The 24,177-nt window shown below is 26.7% G+C and overlaps 1 protein-coding gene across 2 annotated transcripts in view; it reads left to right on the top strand.

Annotated features, from left to right (window-relative positions):
• LOC145840307 (intraflagellar transport protein 172 homolog) overlaps nucleotides 1–24,177 on the top strand; it is a 69,136-nt gene that overhangs the window by 32,907 nt on the left and 12,052 nt on the right. For both annotated transcript variants that reach the window (XM_082947518.1, XM_082947519.1), the window contains exons 20-33: nucleotides 18,021–18,197; nucleotides 19,077–19,148; nucleotides 19,410–19,483; nucleotides 19,689–19,789; nucleotides 19,929–20,098; nucleotides 20,587–20,774; nucleotides 20,960–21,095; nucleotides 21,759–21,851; nucleotides 21,988–22,050; nucleotides 22,265–22,368; nucleotides 22,504–22,598; nucleotides 22,813–22,988; nucleotides 23,206–23,384; nucleotides 23,614–23,724. In XM_082947518.1, coding sequence (XP_082803644.1) covers nucleotides 18,021–18,197; nucleotides 19,077–19,148; nucleotides 19,410–19,483; nucleotides 19,689–19,789; nucleotides 19,929–20,098; nucleotides 20,587–20,774; nucleotides 20,960–21,095; nucleotides 21,759–21,851; nucleotides 21,988–22,050; nucleotides 22,265–22,368; nucleotides 22,504–22,598; nucleotides 22,813–22,988; nucleotides 23,206–23,384; nucleotides 23,614–23,724 — 1,739 coding nt within the window. The remainder of the gene's footprint in view (nucleotides 1–18,020; nucleotides 18,198–19,076; nucleotides 19,149–19,409; nucleotides 19,484–19,688; nucleotides 19,790–19,928; nucleotides 20,099–20,586; nucleotides 20,775–20,959; nucleotides 21,096–21,758; nucleotides 21,852–21,987; nucleotides 22,051–22,264; nucleotides 22,369–22,503; nucleotides 22,599–22,812; nucleotides 22,989–23,205; nucleotides 23,385–23,613; nucleotides 23,725–24,177) is intronic.

Below are 24,177 nucleotides of genomic sequence, written 5' to 3'. Positions count from 1 at the left end.
TACTACGTTTATCTTTATATTCACTTTTAGTAAGGATATCAGTTTAAAAGAAATTGAATTTCATGTTCTTTTTATTTCCAAATGCTATTTAACTTTTCTTTTAGTTTTTATTTTTGTTTTTGAAGCTTCAATCAGGCTTTTGATTTCAGCTTTAAAAGTCATTTTGACTTTCATGCAAAACCTTGTTCAATTAGAATAAAAAAAATAATTTAAAGTTTTACTTTAAAATACAAATTTTATCATAAAAACTGTTGTACTATACGTTGAAAAAAAAAACTATGTAAATAAGACAAAATATCAGGTAAGTACACATTATATGGAAAAATCAAAACTTTAATAACTTTTTGGTGGTACAAGTAATGTTTTAAAGAAAAATAAGTGATTGTGCTGGTTTCTATTCTTATAAAAGTATTAAACAAAACAAGAAATAAATATAAACTAAAAAAAGCTTACTTTTTGAAAACCACAAACAACCAAGAAAGAAAACAATTGTATATAAGTACAAATTTATAACTTTATGATATATTAATAATCTATCTTGAAAGTTTATTTTTGATGCACTTTAGTCAACTGGCTTAAGTATTTAAAAAACACTCATTTTTTACCAGTTTCAGCAGAAAGACCAACGAGCAGGCAATTGTAAAGTTAAACAGGTGATGCATTTTGGTCATTTTATAAAAAATGCAAAAAATAGCAAATTGTTTAACTTTACAAAAGGTGCATCCGACATAGCTAAAATTAGCTATGTAGCTTTCCGTATAAAGAGTTGCAGCTAAGGTCTACTATTAATATCAGTTGTCATGCATTACTAGTTAGATTAAACAAAAAAAAACTATCCCAAAATAATAGTAAAAATTGGCTGCAACTCTTTGGAAACAATGTTTCCTTCATTAAATAAAAAATTTAAATGCAAATGCTAAAAACAAAACTAAAAAGTATATACACAATTTTCAAATTTCTGTCATTGAACAATACTATTAAATATTCAGAAACTAATCAAAAACTTTTTTACACCCTAATTAAACATAATATAAAAACTTATTTTTAGAATAATTTATTAACTTTTTTTAAAACGAAGTGAATAAAACTCAAGACAAAGGTATCTAAAATAAGGTAGCAGTTTAATTGAAATAAATTTTACGAAATTATGAAAAATGTGGTCCTTGTTTACCAGAAATATTAAGATTAGAACTTTTTTGAAACTGTTGAAAATAATATTGAAACTCATTATCTAAAACAGTTTATAACTTATAAAATAAAGTATTTATTATAATTAGAGCAATGAAATTGAAAATGTTTTCATAGTTATATTATACTAATTGATTATATATAAGCCTTTTAAAATAATATAAGTTAACAAAAGCAAGTAGTACATTCGAATAAAAGTATTCATTTTATAGTTGAAGAAAATTAATTTACTAATAAAACTTAAAAAAGTAATTATTCTAATCACTAAAAAATAATCGAAATTTAGTAGAGCTATGAAAAAAAGAAAGTAGTACATTTAGATTAAAGTATATATTGTAATGAAACAAAATGAATTGACTTGTAATAATTTAACATAATACTTATATTTGTCTCTGAAAAATCTTCGAGATTTCGTAAAGCTATGATAAAATCATTAGCGATGAGTTTATAAACTAAATATTTTCTAAACAGATCCGTATAAAATTTTTTTAAACTAGTTAACAAGTTGTAAAACAGATAATATTCCTAATTACAAAAAAAAGAACCAAAATATTAAAAATAAATATTCACTTTTAAATATCTACTCAGAATTATTTTTGAAGTTTCAATTTTCATAGAAGTCAGATTGTAAAATAAAATGATAAAAATGAATATAAAAAGTTAAAGGTTTTTAAAATTATTGTTTAAAAAAAATTAAGTCTATTTTTTTCAAAGATTTGTTAAGAGTTTCAAACGTGTAAAGCAATAGAATTTAGAATTACTTAAAAGCGTGGTTATAAATGTAAAACTGATAAAATAATTTAAGTAAACTAACTTGATACCTTTTATGATATACTTTTACAACCGTTTTCTAACTCTTTTTATTTGAATTTTTTTGCCAATATGGTTTTGTTTAACACCTCGGTTGCTATTGTATCTTTTCAAATCAGATTTGTATGCGCGGTAAACTCCAAAACTGTTTTTGGGATTTTTCAAAGAAGTCTTTTGAGCAACAACAAATAGTGGCCTCAACGAAGCTTTCTTTCGAATGCATGTACTTGTCTCATTTTGTTTTGCACGTTGGACGCTTCTTATTTTTTTTAAGCCAGCCTTGTAATCTTTGAAACTGTTTTTGGCATTCTTCAAAGAAGAAGCTTTTTGACCAACTACAAATAAAGATTTTGACAAAACATTTTCTTTTTTTAAAACACTGCTTTTTGATAGTTCGGTTGTATTCGGTTTCAAGTGAGTTGTCTCCTTTTCTGTTTTGCTTACACAAGGCTTGCGCAGTTCACTCTTCACTTTCAGCTTTCTTATTTTGACTTCTTTTATTTCAGACCACGGATCAGAGACATCAACCATTGTAACCAAGTTTTCATAATCAGCACATCCAGTTCTATTAGGACCTTCATTTATGCTTTTTTCTACACTTTCTTTAGCCGTGTTTGTTCGAATACTGGGCGGAATTGTAACTTTCCACTCACATCGTCTTTTCATCAGATCTTCTTCCTTTGCACAGTCGAGTATCGGACATCTAGTAAACTTCAAAACTAGCTTTTCACGTTCAGGTTTACCTTCTCTCAGAGGAACTTCGATCTTTTTGTCGCCTCTTTCACAAACTCTGGAAGTTAACAGTGTCTCATCAGTACATTTTTGCATTTTACCCATTAGAATCATAGAATCATTTCCAGTAAATTTAGTAAACATCTTAATGATTGCAAGATTCAATGAAAGCTGTGCAAATATAAAAATTCAAGCGACTTTTGAATTTTTGGAATTCATAAAAAATAAACTTTTAATGTAGCTTTTAAGCTGACGTAACAAACAAACTTACAAATGCATAGTTAAATGTTATCAACTTTTTCGTGATTATCATATGAATTTTGCAAGTCATTATAGCAGACTTATATAAATAACGAGCCAGATTTTATTAACAAATTTTGCGAGCGGATAAAAAAAAACAAATTATCACATACCCGAGCTGAAATCAAAGATCCTTTTTAAATGCAGTTTGAAAAATAAGTTTTATTAAGAAAAAATTCTGTAAGATTTTTAGTAACAATGTTGCCTATTTGTACAAACACTAACCTCTGTGACCAAAAACTAGCCTGAATAAAAAGCTTAATAAGTATTGTGCCTACGGCGAACTTTTTTGAAACACTTTTGTATTGTTTTATTTAATTGAAAGGGCATAAAAAATTGTAAATATATGCATACACTTTTATGTTGCCTAAACATTATTAATCATGTGTTTATTTAAGAGCGTAAGACCTTTAAAGATACTACAGTTATATTTTTACGTTTTACAACGGTACTCAGTTAAAAAAAGTGATTATTTACAACTAAAGCCATCGATTAAAGACAAATACATCTAAATATACAATGAAATTAATGTGAAATAAATTTAATATAAAAATAATGAGCTGTATTAACACTAGCACTATTTTTTATCAAATCCTTTAAATTCATCATTATGAATCTTAGTTTTAAAATTTAAATAAGTTTTACATGTCAAATTAAAGCTAAGCAGGACGAAAAAAAAGTTTACCTACTAACTAAAATCAACACTATAAAATAAAAATAAAATAAAAAGTGGTAAAGCCATGTTAATTGAAAAAAGAAATATTGAAAACTAAATCGACTTAATAATATTTAAAATTTAACAAAATATTATCCTGAGTTTATTAAACAATCTTTAAACCAGCCAGAGATTTAAAAAAATATCAAACCAGTTTGAGTGTGTAGTAATAAATTTTCTGAATTATGCTTTATAACAACACTTCTTCACAAAAATTATTCCATTATCAATACTTAAGCTGAAAATTTAAGTTTTGATTGTAAAAATTTTATCTAACTACATATATACTATAATCTACATTTTCACAATTATTTCAAAATTATTTTTTTAGAGTGTAATTCTTAAAATTTTAAAGACAACTAAGCAATTTTGCTGATTGATCTAAGTAGTTCTTTAAGTCAAAAATTTCTAGTTTTTTTTTTTTGCTATCAAGTAATAGAACTTAGTAATTTAGTTTAAAGTTAATGATATTAGCAGTGTAAATTATTTTTATTTAAAATTTTTAGTTATTTTTCATATAAGAACATATTAGCAACTGTGAAAATTTGAAGAAGGTTGCTTGAAAAATGTAGGAGGAAATAGATTTTAAGCAAAATGGTCTTTTTTCGCTGTTTTAGTTTTCCCTTCACATAAGGAACCTATAATGCGGCCCGACTTTGACCTGTCATATCTCAAAAATAAAATTTGAATTTTTTAAAACGATAAAAAGCAACTTGAAGTTTATTAAAAACTTTATAAAATATGATCAACTTGTAAAAAACATGGCTAAACCCCTATGCTTATAATTTATTCTTATAATCCATTGAAAATTGTTTAAACTCAAATATAGCTAACAAAAAAGTAAACTTTACAAAACTTTGAATTTTTTAGGTGTTTGAATGATTTTATATTTTAAATGGTTATTTGAATTTGTAATATTATCGTAACATATTAAAAATAAAACTCATATAATCACATGATTTGGGATTAAAGTCTTAGCCTTTTTTGTATACACTTTAGAAAGTTTTATTAATGAGTTAAGCTTTTAAAAATAATAAGTTAGTGGTTTGCTGTTATTACTGTATAAAAGGGGGGTAAGGAAGGGTTTAGCTTGAGTATGTATCTAATGTAACTGTAGAACTTTATCAGAATTATATACTTTGACAGCTAATTAAAGCTCTTTTGATTTTATTTATATGTCTTATGAAATGACTTATTTGTCTTACATATTTTTTAGTGTATAATTTATCTTGTAGTAACTTTTTATTATGAGACGCTTTTTTTGTTTTTAGAGTGTAAAGAAATATTCTTGTAAATAAATATTTGAATTAAATTAATGAAATTGTCATAAAAGTATTAAAGATTGTTTGTTTTATTGAATATTGTAGTCCAATTTATTTCACGTAAATATTCATTGATTTTCTTAAAATATGCTTCTTTGAAATTATACGAAGTAATTCGAGGATATTGTTTTATGTTTGTTTCTTATAAGAAATAAGATTCTTATTGAAAAATGATTGTGGTCACATGTATCTGTTAGAGGGCGAATGGCTTAATAAAGATTAGGTTTCGTTCGAACCAAGTTGGTTGCATATTATAAGATCATGCATATTTTCATTATTATTTATTGAGGTTTCAATTATCTTAAATACAAACTTATCAACACAAAATTGTAAAAAGTTCTCGTTGGATTCATTGCAGGTTGTACTGGGGATTGTCCAAGGTAAAGTCTTTAAGAGTATAAAGGATAAGGCTTTTTGAAAAAAGTTTTTGATTAAGCCAATAACGTTTTTTACTGTTAATGCACATTGTGCAGGTAGTAGGGGAAGGTAGATAAAAATGAATCTTAGTTTTTGTTTTATTACATTTATGCATAAGTACTCAAAGTTTTATTGCAAGTAGATTAACTTTTTTTAACTTGTATAACTTCTAAAACACTTTTATAAAGCAATTTAGGAGTCAGCCATGTTTTAGTTAAAAAGAGTAAATCAGTATCTTTGATATAAATTTATTGTTTTGAAAATTAAGTTTTAGATAAAATGTATCTGATATTAGTTTGTTCAATTTTTAACATTTATTATTCAAAAAATCACTGTTATTTCTATTTAAATTAAGAATTGGTTGAATATTTTTTATATAGTTTTTATAAATTGCATCTGATTTTTTAAGAAATAGTTACAGTTTTCACTAACCCCATAGTTCCTGTTGCTAAACTGAAAACATCTGTTTTTTTTTATTTCCACAATTTCATTGTATCTTGTGACATATTTAATATTTAAATTTTTGTGTTCTGCTATTGACTATTTTATTTTCATTTCTTCTCTCAAATTTCTAAAAGCTTCAAGTTTAAAAAAGATTCTGTCTGGATTTATTATACATTTGCTTCTTTTCTGTTATTCAGCATTTTCAATTTTCTCAGTTTCAATAACCTGTTTTTTTTGCTGCTTCATTACTCAGATTAATTATGATTGGTCCATTTTTTATTTTGTAATCCTACAAACACGTTACAATGATTTAAGCTCTATTTTTGATTTCTCCTAAAACTTCTTGAATAATCTGCAAATATTTTTTGGAGTTTTCAAGTAGACTACTAGTAGAGTTTCTTTGTTCAGGAATGCATTTAGATCCTTTTTTCTTTTAACTTTTGTTCATTCTCAGCTTTTATTTCGGCTACGACACATAGCTTGGTTTTAATACTTTTGAGAAAATTTGTTGGTTTGTTTGTACGAAATACTTCAGCGTATGTTGAAACTTTTGATTCAAAAATTAAGTTTGGAAGCAAATTCAAAATTGAATCCCAGAAAGCTTGTTTGTAAATCCCTTTTTTTTTAAGTAATAATTATGTTCTTATATTTAAAGTTTTTGTCACAAATGCATTCTTTTTTTAGTAGTTCAACAACACTTTGTTCAATGCTATTACGTTTATCTTTATATTCACTTTTAGTAAGGATATCAGATTAAAAGAAATTGAATTTCAAGTTTCTTTTTATTTCCAAATGCTATTCAACTTTTCCTTTAGTTTTTATTTTTGTTTTGGAAGCTTCAATCAGGCTTTTAATTTCAGCTTTAGAGGTCATTTTGACTTTCATACAAAACCTTGTTCAAATAGAATAAAGAAATCATTTGAATTTTCACTTTAAAATACAAATTTTATCATAAAAACTGTTATACTATACGTTGAAAAAAGAATTATGTAAATAATATAAAATAACTTTTTGGTGGTACAAGTAATGTTTTAAAGAAAAATAAGTGATTGCGTTGGTTTCTTTTCTTATAAAAGTATTAAACAAAACAAGAAATAAATATTAACTAAAAAAAGCTTAGTTTTTCAAAACTACAAACAACCAAGAAAGAAAACAATTGTATATAAGTACAAATTTATAACTTTATGATATATTAGTAATCTATCTTGAAAGTTTATTTTTGATGCACTTTAGTCAACTGGCTTGATTATTTAAAAAACACTCAATTTTTAACCAGTTTCAGCAGAAAGACCAACGAGCAGGCAATTGTAAAGTTATACAGGTGATGCATTTTGGTCATTTTATAAAATGCACAAAATAGCAAATTGTTTAACTTTACAAAAGGTGCATCCGACATAGCTAAAGCTTAGCTATGAAGCTTTCCATATAAAGAGTTGCAGCTAAGGTCTACTATTAGTATCAGTTGTGATCCATTATTAGTTTAATTTAAAATAAAAAAATCTATCCCAAAATAATAGTAAAACTTGGCTGCAACTCTTTGGACACATAGTTTCCTTCATTAAATAAAAATGTTATAAATGCAAATGCTAAAAAGAAAACTAAAAAAATTATACACAATTTTCAATTTTCTGTCATTAAACAATACAAATACATATTCAGAAACTAATCAAATACTTTATTATAAACTAATTAAACATAGTTGGATAAAATTATATATATTCATAAAATCTTACTTTTAGAATATTTACTTTTCTTGTTTTAAAACGAAGTAAATAAAAACAGCAATTGAATTTTTTATAAATACAACTAAAGGCAAAGGTATTTAAAACAAGGTAGCATCTAAAATTCTAAATTTTGTTAAAGATGTTATGAAAAATGTGGTCCTTGTTTACCAGAAAAATTAATATTAAAACTTTTTTGCAAAAATATAAATTAAAACTCATTATCTAAAACGGTTTATAAACGTAGAAAAAATAGTATTTAATATAATTAGAGCAATGAAATTGAATATGTTCTTATAATTATATCATACTTATTGATTATTGTCTACGCCGTTGAAAAATAAAAATAAGTTAACAAACGCAAATAGCACATTTGAATAAAATAGTACATTTTATAATTGAATAAAATTAATTTACTTATAAAAGTTTAAAAATTAATTACTTTAATCACTAAAAAATCATCGAAATTTAGTAGAGCGACTATAAAAAAGCAAGTAGTACATTTAGATTAAAGCATATATTGTAATTCCACAAAATGAACTGACTTGAAATAGTTTAACATAATAGTTATATTAGTCTCTAAAAAGTCTTCGCGTTTTAAACGCTATGATAAAAACACTGGCGATAAGTTTATAAACAAAATTAAAAAGAAAATATTTTGTAAACAGATAAGTATTGAGTTTTAAACTAGTTAACAAGTATTAAAACAAATTATATTCCAAAAAAAAAAAAAGAACCGATTTCTTGAAAATATTTATTCACTTTTAAATGTCTACTTTGAATAATTTTTAAAGTTTTAATTTTAATAGAAGTCAGATAGTGTAATAAAATGTATATACGAAGTTAAAGTTTTTGTAAATTGGTGTTTAAAAGTGTAAAGACTGTATTTAAAAAAATTGTTATGAGTTTCAAATGTGTAAACAATAAAACTTTAAATTACTAAAAAGCGTGGTTATAAATGTAAAACTGAAAAAAAAATTTAAGTAAACTAACTTAATACCTTTTATGATATACTTTTATAACCGTTTTCTAACTCTTTTTATTTGAAAATATTTGCCAATCTGGTTTTGTTTAACACTTCGGTTGCTATTGTATCTTTTCAAGCCAGCTTTGTATGCACGGTAAACTCCAAAACTGTTTTTGGGGTTGTTCAAAGAAGTTTTTTGACCAACAACAAATAGTGGCTTCGACGAAACTTTCTTTCGAATGCCTGTACTTGTCTCATTTTGTTTTGTACGTCGGTTGCTTCTTATTCTTTTTAAACCAGCCTTGTAATTTTGGAAACGGTTTTTGGGATTCTTCAAAGAAGAAGCTTTTTGACCAACTACAAATAAAGATTTAGAAAAAACTTTTTCTTTTTTTAAAACACTGCTGTTTGCTAGTTCAGTTATGTTCGGTTTCAAGTAAGTTGCTTTCTTTTCTGTTTTGGTTACACAAGGCTTGCGCAGTTCACTCTTCACTTTCAGCCTTCTTATTTTGCCTTCTTTTATTTCAGACCACGGATCAGAGACATCAACCATTGTAACCAAGTTTTCATAATCAGCACATCCAGTTCTATTAGGACCTTCATTTATGCTTTTTTCTACACTTTCTTTGGCTGTGTTTGTTCGAATACTGGGCGGAATGGATACTTTCCACTCACATCGTCTCTTCATCAGATCTTCTTCCTTTGCACAGTCGAGTATCGGACATCTAGTAAACTTCAAAACTAGCTTTTCACGTTCAGGTTTACCTTCTCTCAGAGGAACTTCCATCTTTTTGTTGCCTCCTTCACAAATTCTGGAAGTTAACAGTGTCTCATCAGTACATTCTAACATTTTACCCATTAGAATCATAGAATCATTTCCAGTAAATGTAATAAACATCTCAACGATTGCAAGATTCAATGAAAGCTGTGCAAGTATAAAAATTCAAGCAACTTTTGAATTTTAGGAATTCATAAAAAATAAACTTTTAATGTAGCTTTTAAGCTGACGTAACAAACAAACTTACAAATGCATAGTTACAATATTATTAACTTTTTCATGATTATCATATGAATTTTGCAAGTCATTACAGCAGCCTTTGATTAATAACGAGCCAGATTTTATTAACAAATTTTGCGAGCGGATTAAAAAAAATACATTTTATCATATACCCGAGCTGAAATCACAGTTACTTTTTTAGATGCAGTTTGAAAAATAAGTTTTATTAAGAAAAAATTCTGTAAGATTTTTAGTAACAATGTTGCCTATTTGTACAAACACTAACCTCTGTGACCAAAAACTAGCCTGTATAAAAACCTAAATAAATGTTGAGCCTGCGGCGTAATTTTTTTTATAAACACTTATATATTGTTTTATTTCATTGAAAAATCACAAAAAAAAAACGTAAATATATGCATACACATTTATGTTGTCTAAACGTTATTAATCATATGTTTTATTTAAGAGCGTAAAATGTTTAAATATACTACAGTTATATTTTTACGTTTTACAACAGTATTCAGTTAAAAAAAGTGATTATTTACAACTAAAGCCATCGATTAAAGACAAATACATCTAAATATACAATGAAATTAATGTGAAATAAATTATTTATAAAAATAATGAGCTGTATTAACACTAGCACTATTTTTTATCAAATCCTTTAAATTCATCATTATGAATCTTAGTTTTAAAATTTAAATAAGTTTTACATGTCAAATTAAAGCTAAGCAGGACGAAAAAAAAAGTTTACCTACTAACTAAAATCAACACTATAAAATAAAAATAAAATAAAAAGTGGTAAAGCCATGTTAATTGAAAATAGAAATATTGAAAACTAAATCGACTTAATAATATTTAAAATTTAAAAAAAAAATATCCTGAGTTTATTAAACAATCTTTAAACCAGCCAGAGATTTGAAAAATTATCAAACCAGTTTGAGTGTGTAGTAATAAATTTTCTGAATTATGCTTTATAACAACACTTCTTCACAAAAATTATTCCATTATCAATACTTAAGCTGAAAATTTAAGTTTTGATTGTAAAAATTTTATCTAACTACATATATACTATATTCTACATTTTCACAATTTATTTCAAAATTAATTTTTTTAGAGTGTAATTCTTAAAATTTTAAAGACAACTAAGCAATTTTGCTGATTGATCTAAGTAGTTCTTTAAGTCAAAAATTTCTAGTATTTTTTTTTTTGCTATCAAGTAATAGAACTTAGTAATTTAGTTTAAAGTTAACGATATTAGCAGTGTAAATTATTTTTATTTAAAATTTTTAGTTATTTTTCATATAAGAACATATTATCAACTGTGAAAATTTGAAGAAGGTTGCTTGAAAAATGTAGAAGGAAATAGATTTTAAGCAAAATGGTCTTTTTTCGCTGTTTTAGTTTTTCCTTCACATAAGGAACCTATAATGCGGCCCGACTTTGACCTGTCATATCTCAAAAATAAAATTTGATTTTTTTTAAACGGTAAAAAGCAACTTGAAGTTTATTAAAAACTTTATAAAGTATGATCAACTTGTAAAAAACATGGCTTAACCCCCATGCCCATAATTTATTCTTATAATCCATTGAAAATTGTTTAAACTCAAATATAGCTAACAAAAAAGTAAACTTTACAAAACTTTGAATTTTTTTAGGTGTTTGAATGATTTTATATTTTAAATGGTTATTTGAATTTGTAATATTATCGTAACATATTAAAAATAAAACTCATATAATCATATGATTTGGGATTAAAGTCTTAGTCTTTTTTGTATACACTTTAGAAAGTTTTATTAATGAGTTAAGCTTTTAAAAATAATAAGTTAGTGGTTTGCTGTTATTACTGTATAAAAGGGGAGTGAGGAAGGGTTTAGCTTGAGTATGTATCTAATGTAACTGTAGAACTTTATCAGAATTATATACTTTGACAACTAATTAGAGCTCTTTTGATTTTATTTATATGTCTTATGAAATGACTTATTTGTCTTACATATTTTTTAGTGTATAATTTATCTTGTAGTAACTTTTTATTATGAAACGCTTTTATTTGTTTTTAGAGTGTAAAGAAATATTTTTGTAAATAAATATTTGAATTAAATTAATGAAATTGTCATAAAATTATTAAAGATTGTTTGTCTTTTTGAATATTGTAGTCCAATTTATTTCACGTAAATATTCATTGATTTTCTTAAAATATGCTTCTTTGAAATTATACGAAGTAATTCGAGGATATTGTTTTATGTTTGTTTCTTATAAGAAATAAGATTCTTATTGAAAAATGATTGTGGTCACATTTATTTGTTAGAGGGCGAATGGCTTAATAAAGATTAGGTTTCGTTCGAACCAAGTTGGTTGCATATTATAAGATCATGCATATTTTCATTATTGTTTATTGAGGTTTCAATTATCTTAAATACAAACTTATCAACACAAAATTGTAAAAAGTTCTAATTGGATTCATTGCAGGTTGTACTGGGGATTGTCCAAGGTAAAGTCTCCAAGAGTATAAAGGAATAGGTTTTTTGAAAAAAGTTTTTGATTAAGCCAATAACGTTTTTTACAGTTAATGCACATTTTGCAGGTAGTAGGGGAAAGTAGATAAAAATGAATCTTAGTTTTTGTTTTATTACATTTATGCATAATTACTCATAGTTTTATTGCAAGTAGATTATTTTTTTTTGTAACTTGTATAACTTCTAAAGAACTTTTATAAAGCAATTTAGGAGTCAGCCATGTTTCAGTTAAAAAGAGTTAATCAATATCTTTGGTATAAACTTATTGTTTTGAAAATTAAGTTTTAGATAAAATGTATCTGATATTAGTTTGTTCAATTTTTAACATTTATTATTCAAAAAATCACTGTTATTTCTATTTAAATTAAGAATTGGTCGATTAGTTTTTATAAATTGCATCTGATTTTTTAAGAAATAGTTACAGTTTTCACTAACCCCATTGTTCCTGTTGCTAAACTGAAAACATCTGTTTTTTTTTTATTTCCACAATTTTATTGTATCTTGTGACATATTTAATATTTAAATTTTTGTGTTCTGCTATTGACTATTTTATTTTCATTTCTTCTCTCAAATTTCTAAAAGCTTCAAGTTTAAAAAAAATTCTGTCTGGATTTATTATACATTTGCTTCTTTTCTGTTATTCAGCATTTTCAATTATCTCAGTTTCAATAACCTGTTTTTTTTGCTGCTTCATTACTCAGATTAATTATGATTGGTCCATTTTTTATTTTGTAATCTTACAAACACGTTACAATGATTTAAGCTCTATTTTTGATTTCTCCTAAAACTTCTTGAATAATCTGCATATATTTTTTGGAGTTTTCAAGTAGACTACTAGTAGAGTTTCTTTGTTCAGGAATGCATTTAGATCCTTTTTTCTTTTAACTTTTGTTCATTCTCAGCTTTTATTTCAGCTACGACACATAGCTTGGTTTTAATACTTTTGAGAAAATTTGTTGGTTTGTTTGTACGAACTACTTCAGCGTATGTTGAAACGTTTGATTCAAAAATTAAGTTTGGAAGCAAATTCAAAATTGAATTCCAGAAAGTTTGTTTGTAAATCCCTTTTTTTTCAAAGTAATAATTATGTTCTTATATTTAAAGTTTTTGTCACAAATGCATTCTTTTTTTAGTAGTTCAACAACACTTTGTTCAATGCTATTACGTTTATCTTTATATTCACTTTTAGTAAGGATATCAGATTAAAAGAAATTGAATTTCAAGTTTCTTTTTATTTCCAAATGCTATTCAACTTTTCCTTTAGTTTTTATTTTTGTTTTTGAAGCTTCAATCAGGCTTTTAATTTCAGCTTTAGAGGTCATTTTGACTTTCATACAAAACCTTGTTCAAATAGAATAAAGAAATCATTTGAATTTTCACTTTAAAATACAAATTTTATCATAAAAACTGTTATACTATACGTTGAAAAAAAACTATGTAGATAATATAAAATAACTTTTTGGTGGTACAAGTAATGTTTTAAAGAAAAATAAGTGATTGCGTTGGTTTCTTTTCTTATAAAAGTAATAAACAAAACAAAAAATAAATATTAACTAAAAAAAGATTAGTTTTTGAAAACTACAAACAACCAAGAAAGAAAACAATTGTATATAAGTACAAATTTATAACTTTATGAAATATTAGTAATCTATCTTGAAAGTTTATTTTTGATGCACTTTAGTCAACTGGTTTGAGTATTTAAAAAACACTCAATTTTTTACTAGTTTCAGCAGAAAGACCAACGAGCAGGCAATTGTAAAGTTATACAGGTGATGCATTTTGGTCATTTTATAAAATGCACAAAATAGCAAATTGTTTAACTTTACAAAAGGTGCATCCGACATAGCTAAAAATTAGCTATGAAGCTTTCCATATAAAGAGTTGCAGCTAAGGTCTACTATTAGTATCAGTTGTGATCCATTATTAGTTTAATTTAAAATAAAAAAATCTATCCCAAAATAATAGTAAAACTTGGCTGCAACTCTTTGGAAACATAGTTTCCTTCATTAAATAAAAATGTTATAAATGCAAATGCTAAAAAGAAAACTAAAAAAATTGTACACAATTTTCAATTTTCTGTCATTAAACAATACAAATACATATTCAGAAACTAATCAAATACTTTATTATAAACTAATTAAACATAGTTGGATAAAATTATATATATTCATAAAATCTAACTTTTAGAATATTTACATTTCTTGTTTTAAAACGAAGTAAATAAAATCAGCAATTGAATTTTTTATAAATACAACTAAAGGCAAAGGTATTTAAAACAAGGTAGCATCTAAAATTCTAAATTTTGTTAAAGATGTTATGAAAAATGTGGTCCTTGTTTACCAGAAAAATTAATATTAAAACTTTTTTGCAAAAAAGAAAATTAAAACTCATTATCTAAAACGGTTTATAAACGTAGAAAAAATAGTATTTAATATAATTAGAGCAATGAAATTGAATATGTTCTTATAATTATATCATACTTATTGATTATTGTCTACGCCGTTGAAAAATAAAAATAAGTTAACAAACGCAAATAGCACATTTGAATAAAATAGTACATTTTATAATTGAATAAAATTAATTTACTTATAAAAGTTTAAAAATTAATTACTTTAATCACTAAAAAATCATCGAAATTTAGTAGAGCGACTATAAAAAAGCAAGTAGTACATTTAGATTAAAGCATATATTGTAATTAAACAAAATGAACTGACTTGAAACAGTTTAACATAATAATTATATTAGTCTCTAAAAAGTCTTCGCGTTTTAAACGCTATGATAAAAACACTAGCGATAAGTTTATAAACAAAATTAAAAAAGAAAATATTTTGTAAACAGATAAGTATAAAGTGTTTTGAAACTAGTTAACAAGTATTAAAACAAATTATATCCCAAATAAAAAAAATAACTGATTTCTTGAAAATATTATTCACTTTTAAATGTCTACTTTGAATAATTTTTAAAGTTTTAATTTTAATAGAAGTCAGATAGTGTAATAAAATGTATATACGAAGTTAAAGTTTTTGTAAATTGGTGTTTAAAAGTGTTAAGACTGTATTTAAAAAAATTGTTATGAGTTTCAAATGTGTAAACAATAAAACTTTAAATTACTAAAAAGCGTGGTTATAAATGTAAAACTGAAAAAACAATTTAAGTAAACTAACTTAATACCTTTTACGATATACTTTTATAACCGTTTTCTAACTCTTTTTATTTGAAAATTTTCACTAATCTGGTTTTGTTTAACACTTCGGTTGCTATTGTATCTTTTCAAGCCAGCTTTGTATGCACGGTAAACTCCAAAACTGTTTTTGGGGTTGTTCAAAGAAGTTTTTTGACCAACAACAAATAGTGGCTTCGACGAAACTTTCTTTCGAATGCCTGTACTTGTCTCATTTTGTTTTGTACGTCGGTTGCTTCTTATTCTTTTTAAACCAGCCTTGTAATTTTTGAAACTGTTTTTGGGATTCTTCAAAGAAGAAGCTTTTTGACCAACTACAAATAAAGATTTAGACAAAACATTTTCTTTTTTTAAAACACTGCTGTTTGCTAGTTCAGTTGTGTTCGGTTTCAAGTAAGTTGTTTTCATTTCTGTTTTGCTTGCACAAGGCTTGCGCAGTTCAGTCTTCACTTTCAGCTTTCTTGTTTTGCCTTCTTTTATTTCAGACCACGGATCAGAGACATCAACCATTGTAACCAAGTTTTCATAATCAGCACATCCAGTTCTATCAGGACCTTCATTTATGCTTTCTTTGACATTTTCTTTGGTTGTGTTTGTTCGAATACTGGGCGGAATGGATACTTTCCACTCACATCGTCTCTTCATCAAATCTTCTTCCTTTGCACAGTCGAGTATCGGACATCTAGTAAACTTCAAAACTAGCTTTTCATGTTCTGGTTTACCTTCTCTCAGAGGAACTTCGATCTTTTTGTCGCCTCTTTCACAAACTCTGGAAATTAACAGTGTCTCATCAGTACATTTTTGCATTTTACCCATAAAAATCATAGAAGTATTTCCAGTAAATGTAGTAAACATCTCAATGACTGCAAGATTCAATGAAAGCTGTGCAAATATAAAAATTCAAGAGACTGTTGAATTTTTAAAATTCATGAAAAATAAACTTTGAATGTAGCTTTTAACCTGACGTAACAAACAAACTTACAAATGCATAGTTACAATATTATTAACTTTTTCATGATTATCATATGAATTTTGCAAGTCATTACAGCAGTCTTTTATAAATAACGAGCCGGATTTTATTAACAAATTTTGCGAGCGGATTAAAAAAAACATTTTATCATATACCCGAGCTGAAATCAAAGTTACTTTTTTAAATGCAGTTTTAAAAATAAGTTTTATTAAGAAAAATTTCTGTAAGATTTTTAGTAACAATGTTGCCACTTTGTACAAGTACTAGCCTGAATAAAAAGCTTAATAAATGTTGTGCCTACGGCGTACTTTTTATTTATATACTTTTTAATATCGTTTTAATTAGTTGAAAAATTACAAAAAATAAATGTAAATATATGCATACACTTTTATGCTGCCTAAACGTTATTAATCATGTGTTTTATTTAAGAGCGTAAAACGTTTAAAGATACTACAGTTATATTTTTACGTTTACAACAGTACTCAGTTATAAAAATTGATTATAAACAATTAAAACCATGGACTTAAGACAAATACATCTAAATATACAGTTAAACTAATGTGAAATAAATAAATATAAAAATAATGAGCTGTATAACACTAGCTTTATTTTTTAACAATGCCTTTAAAGTCATCATTATGAATCTTAGTTTTAAAACTTAAATAAGTTTTACATGTCAAATTAAAGCAAAGTACGACAAAAAAAAGTTTGCTTACTAATTGAAGTCAACACTATAAAATAAAATAAAAAATTGGTAAAGCCCATGTTAACTGAAATCAAAAATATTGAAAACTAAATCGACTCAATCACATTTAAAATTTAACAAAAAATTATCCTGAGTTCATCAAACAATCATTAAACCAGCAAGATATTTAAAAAATATCAAATCAGTTTCAGTGTGTAGTAATTAGTTTTCTGAATTATGCTTTATAACAACACTTCTTCACGAAAATTATTCTATTTTCAATACTTAGATGAATTTAAGTTTTGATTGTAAAAATCTTATCAAACTATATTTTTACTATGTTGTTCATTTTCACTTTTTCTTTCAAAGTTAATTTTTTAGAGTGTAATTCTTAAAATTTTCAAGACAACTAAGCACTTTTGCTGATTGATCCAAGTAGTTCTTAAAGTCAAAACTTTTCAGTATTTTTTTCTGCTACTAACGAACAGAACATTATAGTATAAATGAGTAACCTTTCTAATCAACAAACAGCTTAATTGTTAAAAACATTAAAATAATTACTTAAGAGAGAAATTGTAATGAATTGTTTATTTTATAAGCAATAATACTGTATAGTAAAAATTAATTTGAGAACAAATTTTAAAATACTTGTAAAAAAGCTTAATTTTTTTGTACTGCACAAGTAGTCTTCAATTTAAAAATATGTCGCGGGCCTGAATTTATGCATAGTGGGCCATAAGTTTCTTACCCCTACCCTATGACCTTAATAACGAGATATAAGAGCAACAACTGTTGTAGACTTAAAGAGTTTGAAATAACAAAATACTGATATAAACGCATATTTTTTCTATACCCTATATGATTTATTGCTGCTGAAAATATTTTCATTGAAATATTGTGAAAGTACTTTGAGTAATTTGAAAATTAGAAAATCGGATATTCAATAATATTAAGTCTGTTTATCATATTTTATTGTTCCAAAATTACTTATTATTGTATATTTTTATTTGTAAATTCTTCAAAACAGATGACAAATGTTGTTAATTCAATTTCAGAACCACCCCGATCTAAAGAGTTTACAAATGCAGTACTACGATTGGTTGATATCCACCAATCAAGACGGAGCTGCAGGACTGTTGCTGCAGCAACAGCAAGACTACACTGGCGCCATTTCGTTGTACATGAAAGCTGGACTGCCTGCTCGGGCGGCCAAGCTTGCCTTTTCCAGATCGGTAAGTTTTATTGTAAAAGTTAAGCTGAATGTTTGCTTACAAGTTTTTTGAACTTTTTATTTTTCAATCATCAGAAACAAACTTTTTAGATATTAATCTTATACAATCAATAAACACGGTAAATATATTTAAAGTGTTTAAGTTTTGTTGAATGACTTACGGAAGTAAAATTCAGTACAATTACATTCAGTTGGGTAACATTCTAAGGAAAAAGTACGCTTGGTAGAAACAAAAGTTTACAACATTAGAAATTATTAATTATAAAAAAAGTTTGTAGTTGTAGCAGTTTTAAATTTGCAAAACTGAGCCTATGTATGATATATATTTGATTATTTTACTAATATATGTTTTTCAATGTGCTAATACTATGAAGTCGAAGATACTTTGAAAACTCATGTCATGAATTATAAAAACAGTATATATATATTTATATATATTTTATGTAAACAACAACTTTTTCCGAGATTGCTTACAAATGTTTCAGTGCTGTTTGAACCAATTGTCAAAAGAAAACTAATGCAAATAGAACTGAAACAACTGTTAAGAATTTCGGACAGTAACAAGTTGTTTTTTACTTAAAATATGTATATACATGTACAGTTTTTATAGTAATTAGCTCTACAATAACAACAAATTGCATAGAAGTACTGTGACAATAATCAATCCAAAAAAAAAAAAAATATATATTAATTTGTTAGTGACTCTTAATCAAGTAATAAATTGTATTTTTTGTAGTACTTTTGTATAAGTATTAGGAGTGATTACTTTTATTAAGGTTTTTTCTTTTATTTTTGTGCTAAAATATTACAAAGTACTTTTCTTGAATACTTTATAACAAATGATTTAAAAGAATTGTATTGTAAAACAAAAATCTCACAGGAGTTGCTGTCTAATAGAAGCTTAATGGAGCAAATTGTTTCTGGATTACTCAAATATGAGCTATACGAACAGGTTGATTGTTTTATTAAAATGCTCAGCTTCTCATCAGTTTTAAAGTGTTTTACTGATTTTAATTTTTGTATTAAAGTTTATTAAAATACACAAAATTATTTTTTTTGTATTTTAATTAATATTAAATTTATTATAACAAAAAAATTTTTTTTTTGTTATAAAACTCAATGTAAAAACTTATTTTAACAGTAATAATTGTACTACTTTTTTGAATAATATTATTTTTTAGTTCAAGTATTTCAACACGTTTCATTTTAATAGGCAGGAGAGTTGTACGAGAAAGTAGGAGATTTTCAAAGAGCTCTCGAGTGCTACCGCAACGACAAGGCTTTTAGGTTATACTAAGTACAGTGTTTAAAGTAATTTCAATATTATATCGGGCTTATGATTATTTATGTTATAATGGCTATAAATGATTTATTGTTTCTAGTTACTTTCGATTTGTTAAACAGCCTTAGAGTTATATCTATCAAAGTAAGTATGACCCTTTTCTACCATTTCATTTCTCCTCAGTTACTTTAATCTTATCTTACACACCAGGCGAGCAGTCGACCTTGCAAGGAGCTCATTTCCCTCGGAAGTGGTCAGGTTGGAGCTGGAGTGGGCGAATCACCTCAGCAGCCAGAAACAACTTGACGCTGGTTTGTTAATAAAAATACAACTTTGAATCATAAATGTTTAAAATTAATCCAGTTATTTTTTTTATTTTTTGGTCGCAATGTTGCATTAAAGTTTTATACGTAAAAATAACCCATGATTCCAACTTATCTAAAATTGCAGCAATCAACCACTACATAGAAGCAGGCGCAACGTCGAAGGCAGTCGAGGCAGCCATTGGGAGCAGGCAGTTCAGTAAAGCGAACGTTCTGCTGGATGGACTCGACTCCGCGGAAAGTGCTAAATATTTTCACCAAATCGCACTTCATTACTCACAGTCCGGAGATCACAAGGTAAAATTTATGCTTCTATAAATTTTTGATAAACAATTGCAAACACAAACTTTGATAGAACTTACATGATTAATATGATATGTTTTCTGCATAAATGATTATTTACATTGTCGATTGTGACGTTTTAGTTTCAATTCAGTGTTAAAAGCCATTGTGTAAATATTTAAGTATGTCTTTTAACTATTATGCAAAGTTTTATAATTGTTTTCTATAAATCTATAAATATGTTTTCAGGTTTAATTTACTATGCTTAGATATGATAGTTATAGTTTGTATTAAAGTTTTCGAAAGTTTTAAAATAACTTAGTATTAAAAAAAATTACGTATTTAGTTTAGTTTCAAAGTAATTTTATTATACTTTTAAAGTATAAAACCTTATTCAAATTGATAAATAATTGTTTTTATTCCGTATATTTCCAAAGTTTTACTAGAAACATTAAAACAACGTTATTTCAATTCAAGTTCTTAACCTTACAACTCTTCAACAGAAATCAGCGGAGTTTTTCATTCGAAGCGGTTCGAGACACGAGGCCGTGGAGCTTCTACTGCAGGCAGGTTCGTGGGAGCAGGCCCACCAACTGGCGCAAACTTGCATGGCTCCGCAGGAAATACAGGAGCTGTACGCCAACACCGCTCAGAGCCAGCAAGATCTGGGAAAGTACAGGGAAGCTGAAAGGTGAGTTATTTTTTAATAAGAAAATTGTTTTGCTGCTGTTTTGTGATAAATTTTATCCGTGGTATTTTATAAAATGTTATTTTGTACTCAGAAAGGTCCAAAAAATTAGCTGTTTTGCTGCTGTTTTGTGATAAATCATAGCTATGATAGTTAAGCGTATTTTTCACCCTCCATACAAAAATCAGGTTGTACCTGGCGATAGGAGAGAGCGAGAGCGTGATCACAATGTACAAGAAGCTGCAGAGGTACGACGACATGATGCGGTTGGTCGCCTCCCATCACCCAGAAATACTCGAAGACACCCACATTCACCTCGCTAAAGTTTGTTGTTTGCTTTATTGTGTTGTGTTAGTATAATACTCACATTCACCTTGTAACTTTTAGAATTTATTAATTGGTTTTGTATTAGTATATCTAATACACACAATTAAATTAACTGTCTAGGTTTCAGTTATAGTTTTTAACCATTAAAAGTTTTTTATAAAGCTACTAACTTTGTACGATAAGAAGTGAGCTAAGAAATACTATTAAGTGGTAGCCATAAATCAGGATAGTTTATTAAAAATCTGTCTGCTCTGACATGTTTTGGAAAATTTATAATAATCTTTAGTGTTTAATATTAAGTAATTGTGTATTTTTACACATAAATTACATTTTTGTTTCAAGTTTAGCCTAATGTCTTCTTGCATGTTTATTAAAAAATACCGAATTTATTTAACTGATGATCTTGTTTGATTTAGTTCGAACGAGTGAAATATTGTTCTGTTAATAAAATTTAAAAAAATTGAGTTGAATATTATATAATTAAAATAGTCTTGAAGGTAAAAGTTTTATTAAAGTGTTTGCATTATTTTGTAGGTAATAACAAATTCTATTATAATAAATTCTGTATATAAGATTTTTAGCTTAATGTAGTCCTTTCTTTTTATTGAAACGCTTAGGTCGTAATAGAAAAGTATAATTGTTTTATTATCATTTAAATAGGAATTGGAGAGTCAAGACTTAATAGAGCAAGCTCAACACCACTACGTGAAAGGTGGCGACTGGAAAACCGCTGTGAACATGTTTAGACAACGTGTTAGTTTCTATAATTTGTAAACAAATTTTTGAGTCTAACTTTTAATTTTTTTGATATTTTAGAATAAAACTTAATGAAAACCTGAACCTTTGGATTAGGGTTTTGTTATTGTTTTTACGCTTACCATTATAACAGAATATGTGGGAAGAAGCTTACAAAGTCGCCAAAGAGCACGGCAGTGGAAACGCACACAAACAAGTTTGTATAAGTTTTATTATTTTCGTTCATTGTTTTCTATGTTAAGTTTTACTTTTTTTTATAAATAGTATTTTAATAAAAATTGCTATAAAACAACTTTATGCGTACAAATTCGATTTCAACTGCCTTAATCCTTTACATAAGGCAGCTTTTACTGTTTTTGTTTTAATTCAAATGATAACAATTGAACTAAACTAAACTGATGACTAATTAGGTGGCATTTTTGTGGGCAAGAACACTAGGTGGAGAATCAGCTGTAAAGCTTTTAAATCGCTTCAACTTGTTAGAAACTGCCATTGACTATGCTGCTGACAATTGGTGAGTTAATTTATAATCAAGTAAAGTTATGTTACAAATTAAAGTGGCTTGCAGTTGTTCCTTTGTATTTTTAAGACTTTTTCTTTATTAAGATTGTGTAAAAGTTTGATAAAGTGATATTTGAAACTTTTACAGTTCTTTCGATTTTGCATTTGAGTTGGCGAAAACAGTTTCAAAAGATAAAACAACAGAACTTCATTTAAAGTATGCGATGTATCTTGAAGATGAAGGTATATAGTATATCTAACTAAAAACAAGTATTATTTGAAATAAATATATCTACAAAAACTTAAAAGTAAATAGTTTCAAACAAACTTGAAAACTTTTCTCAACTTAGATATTTCTTAAACGCTGCTATCATAACTACATTAACAAAAAATAAAAGTTAACACTATTAACCTAGTGATTATTCAAGTTTTTTTTTAAAACATTACCAACACTCAGGCAAGTTCCAGCAGGCGGAGGAGGAGTTCGTAAAGGCGGGAAAGGCGAAGGAGGCGGTGCTGATGTACATCCACAATCAGGACTGGCAATCCGCAGAAAGGGTCGCCACCAACCACGACCCAGATTCCGTCAACGACGTTCTGTGCGGCCAGGGCAGACTCGCTTTCGAGCAAAAAGTTTGTAAATACTTATGTTTGTTAAAACTGTCTTTTCTAAAATATGTAAGTTTTTAATAGTTTCACTGATGCAAAGTTTGGTTTGCTAAAGAACTTAAATAAAAAATAGTCGTTTTAGATGTACTTTATTACTATGCAAATGTTCAAAGTTGTTCATATTTTAGCTTTAAACAAATTGATAACTCAGATCGCTTTAAATTACCTTATTATATAACAGGAGTTCCAGCAAGGAGAAACTCACTTTCTGCGAGCGCACAGAGCCGACTTGATAGTGAAAAACTACAGGGAGTTGGGGATGTGGGATGAGGCGCTGCACATTTGCAGGGAGTATCTGCCCAACAAGTACGATCAGCTTCAACTCGAGTATGAGCAGCAAGTCACTAAGAAAGGAGCCAGGTATTTTGCTTTAAACGTAAAAAAAATAAAAAACATTATCAATCTTCTTTTGTTTTGTCTAAAATACTTGTGTTGTTCCTTTCAAACTGAAATAATGGAGTTTTTTGAAACAATTTAATTTTTGGATGTAATTTATTAAAGCTTTGCATTACAAAACTGTTATAAGTCAAGTTTACTTACCAACGAAAATTATTTTTTATTCAACTTGAAACACATTACTGTTGTACAGCGGAGTTCAAACGCTGATCCAGCAAGGGCAGGAGTGTGAAGCGAGAGGTGAATACAGCCAGGCGATCGGTTGGTACTGCAAAGTTAATCAGGACATAACTCACGACACACAGTAAGCTTCTTAAGTTCACAAACACTATAACGTTTTAAAAATATACTTTACAGCATAAAGTTTTTTTTTTGCTTAAAGTCTTAAGTATATAGATAAAGCACTCAAAGTAAACTTTGTAGTGCGAACTAAACTTACTTAGAATGGAAGTTTATAAGCGAGGCTAACTTTTTTACATTATCATTAAAATTAGATAACTAATTATTTTAAAAAGTTGAGTTGTGTAGTTGGTCTATTATTTAAATTTTTTTTGTTATGAGTTTTTGCTAGACTAAAGATTAGGAATTCAAAGTTCTGGAAGTCAACAAGTTTTTATTTTATTTATTTTTGTGTATTGTACTGTTTAGGTTAAGTTTAATAAAAATTGTGATTTTTATATATGAATTTTCTTCCATAAATCCGTAGTTTCCAGTAGTTCCATTTTAGTAGTTTTTTGACAACCGCTACTTCAATTTT

Source organism: Thalia democratica, chromosome 7 (assembly GCF_965202585.1).
Source record: "Thalia democratica chromosome 7, ktThaDemo2.hap1.1, whole genome shotgun sequence".
In the NCBI taxonomy this organism is placed as follows: domain Eukaryota; kingdom Metazoa; phylum Chordata; class Thaliacea; order Salpida; family Salpidae; genus Thalia; species Thalia democratica.
The sequence above is the reverse complement of the archived record's forward strand: the minus strand, read 5'-3'. Positions and strand labels throughout refer to the sequence as shown.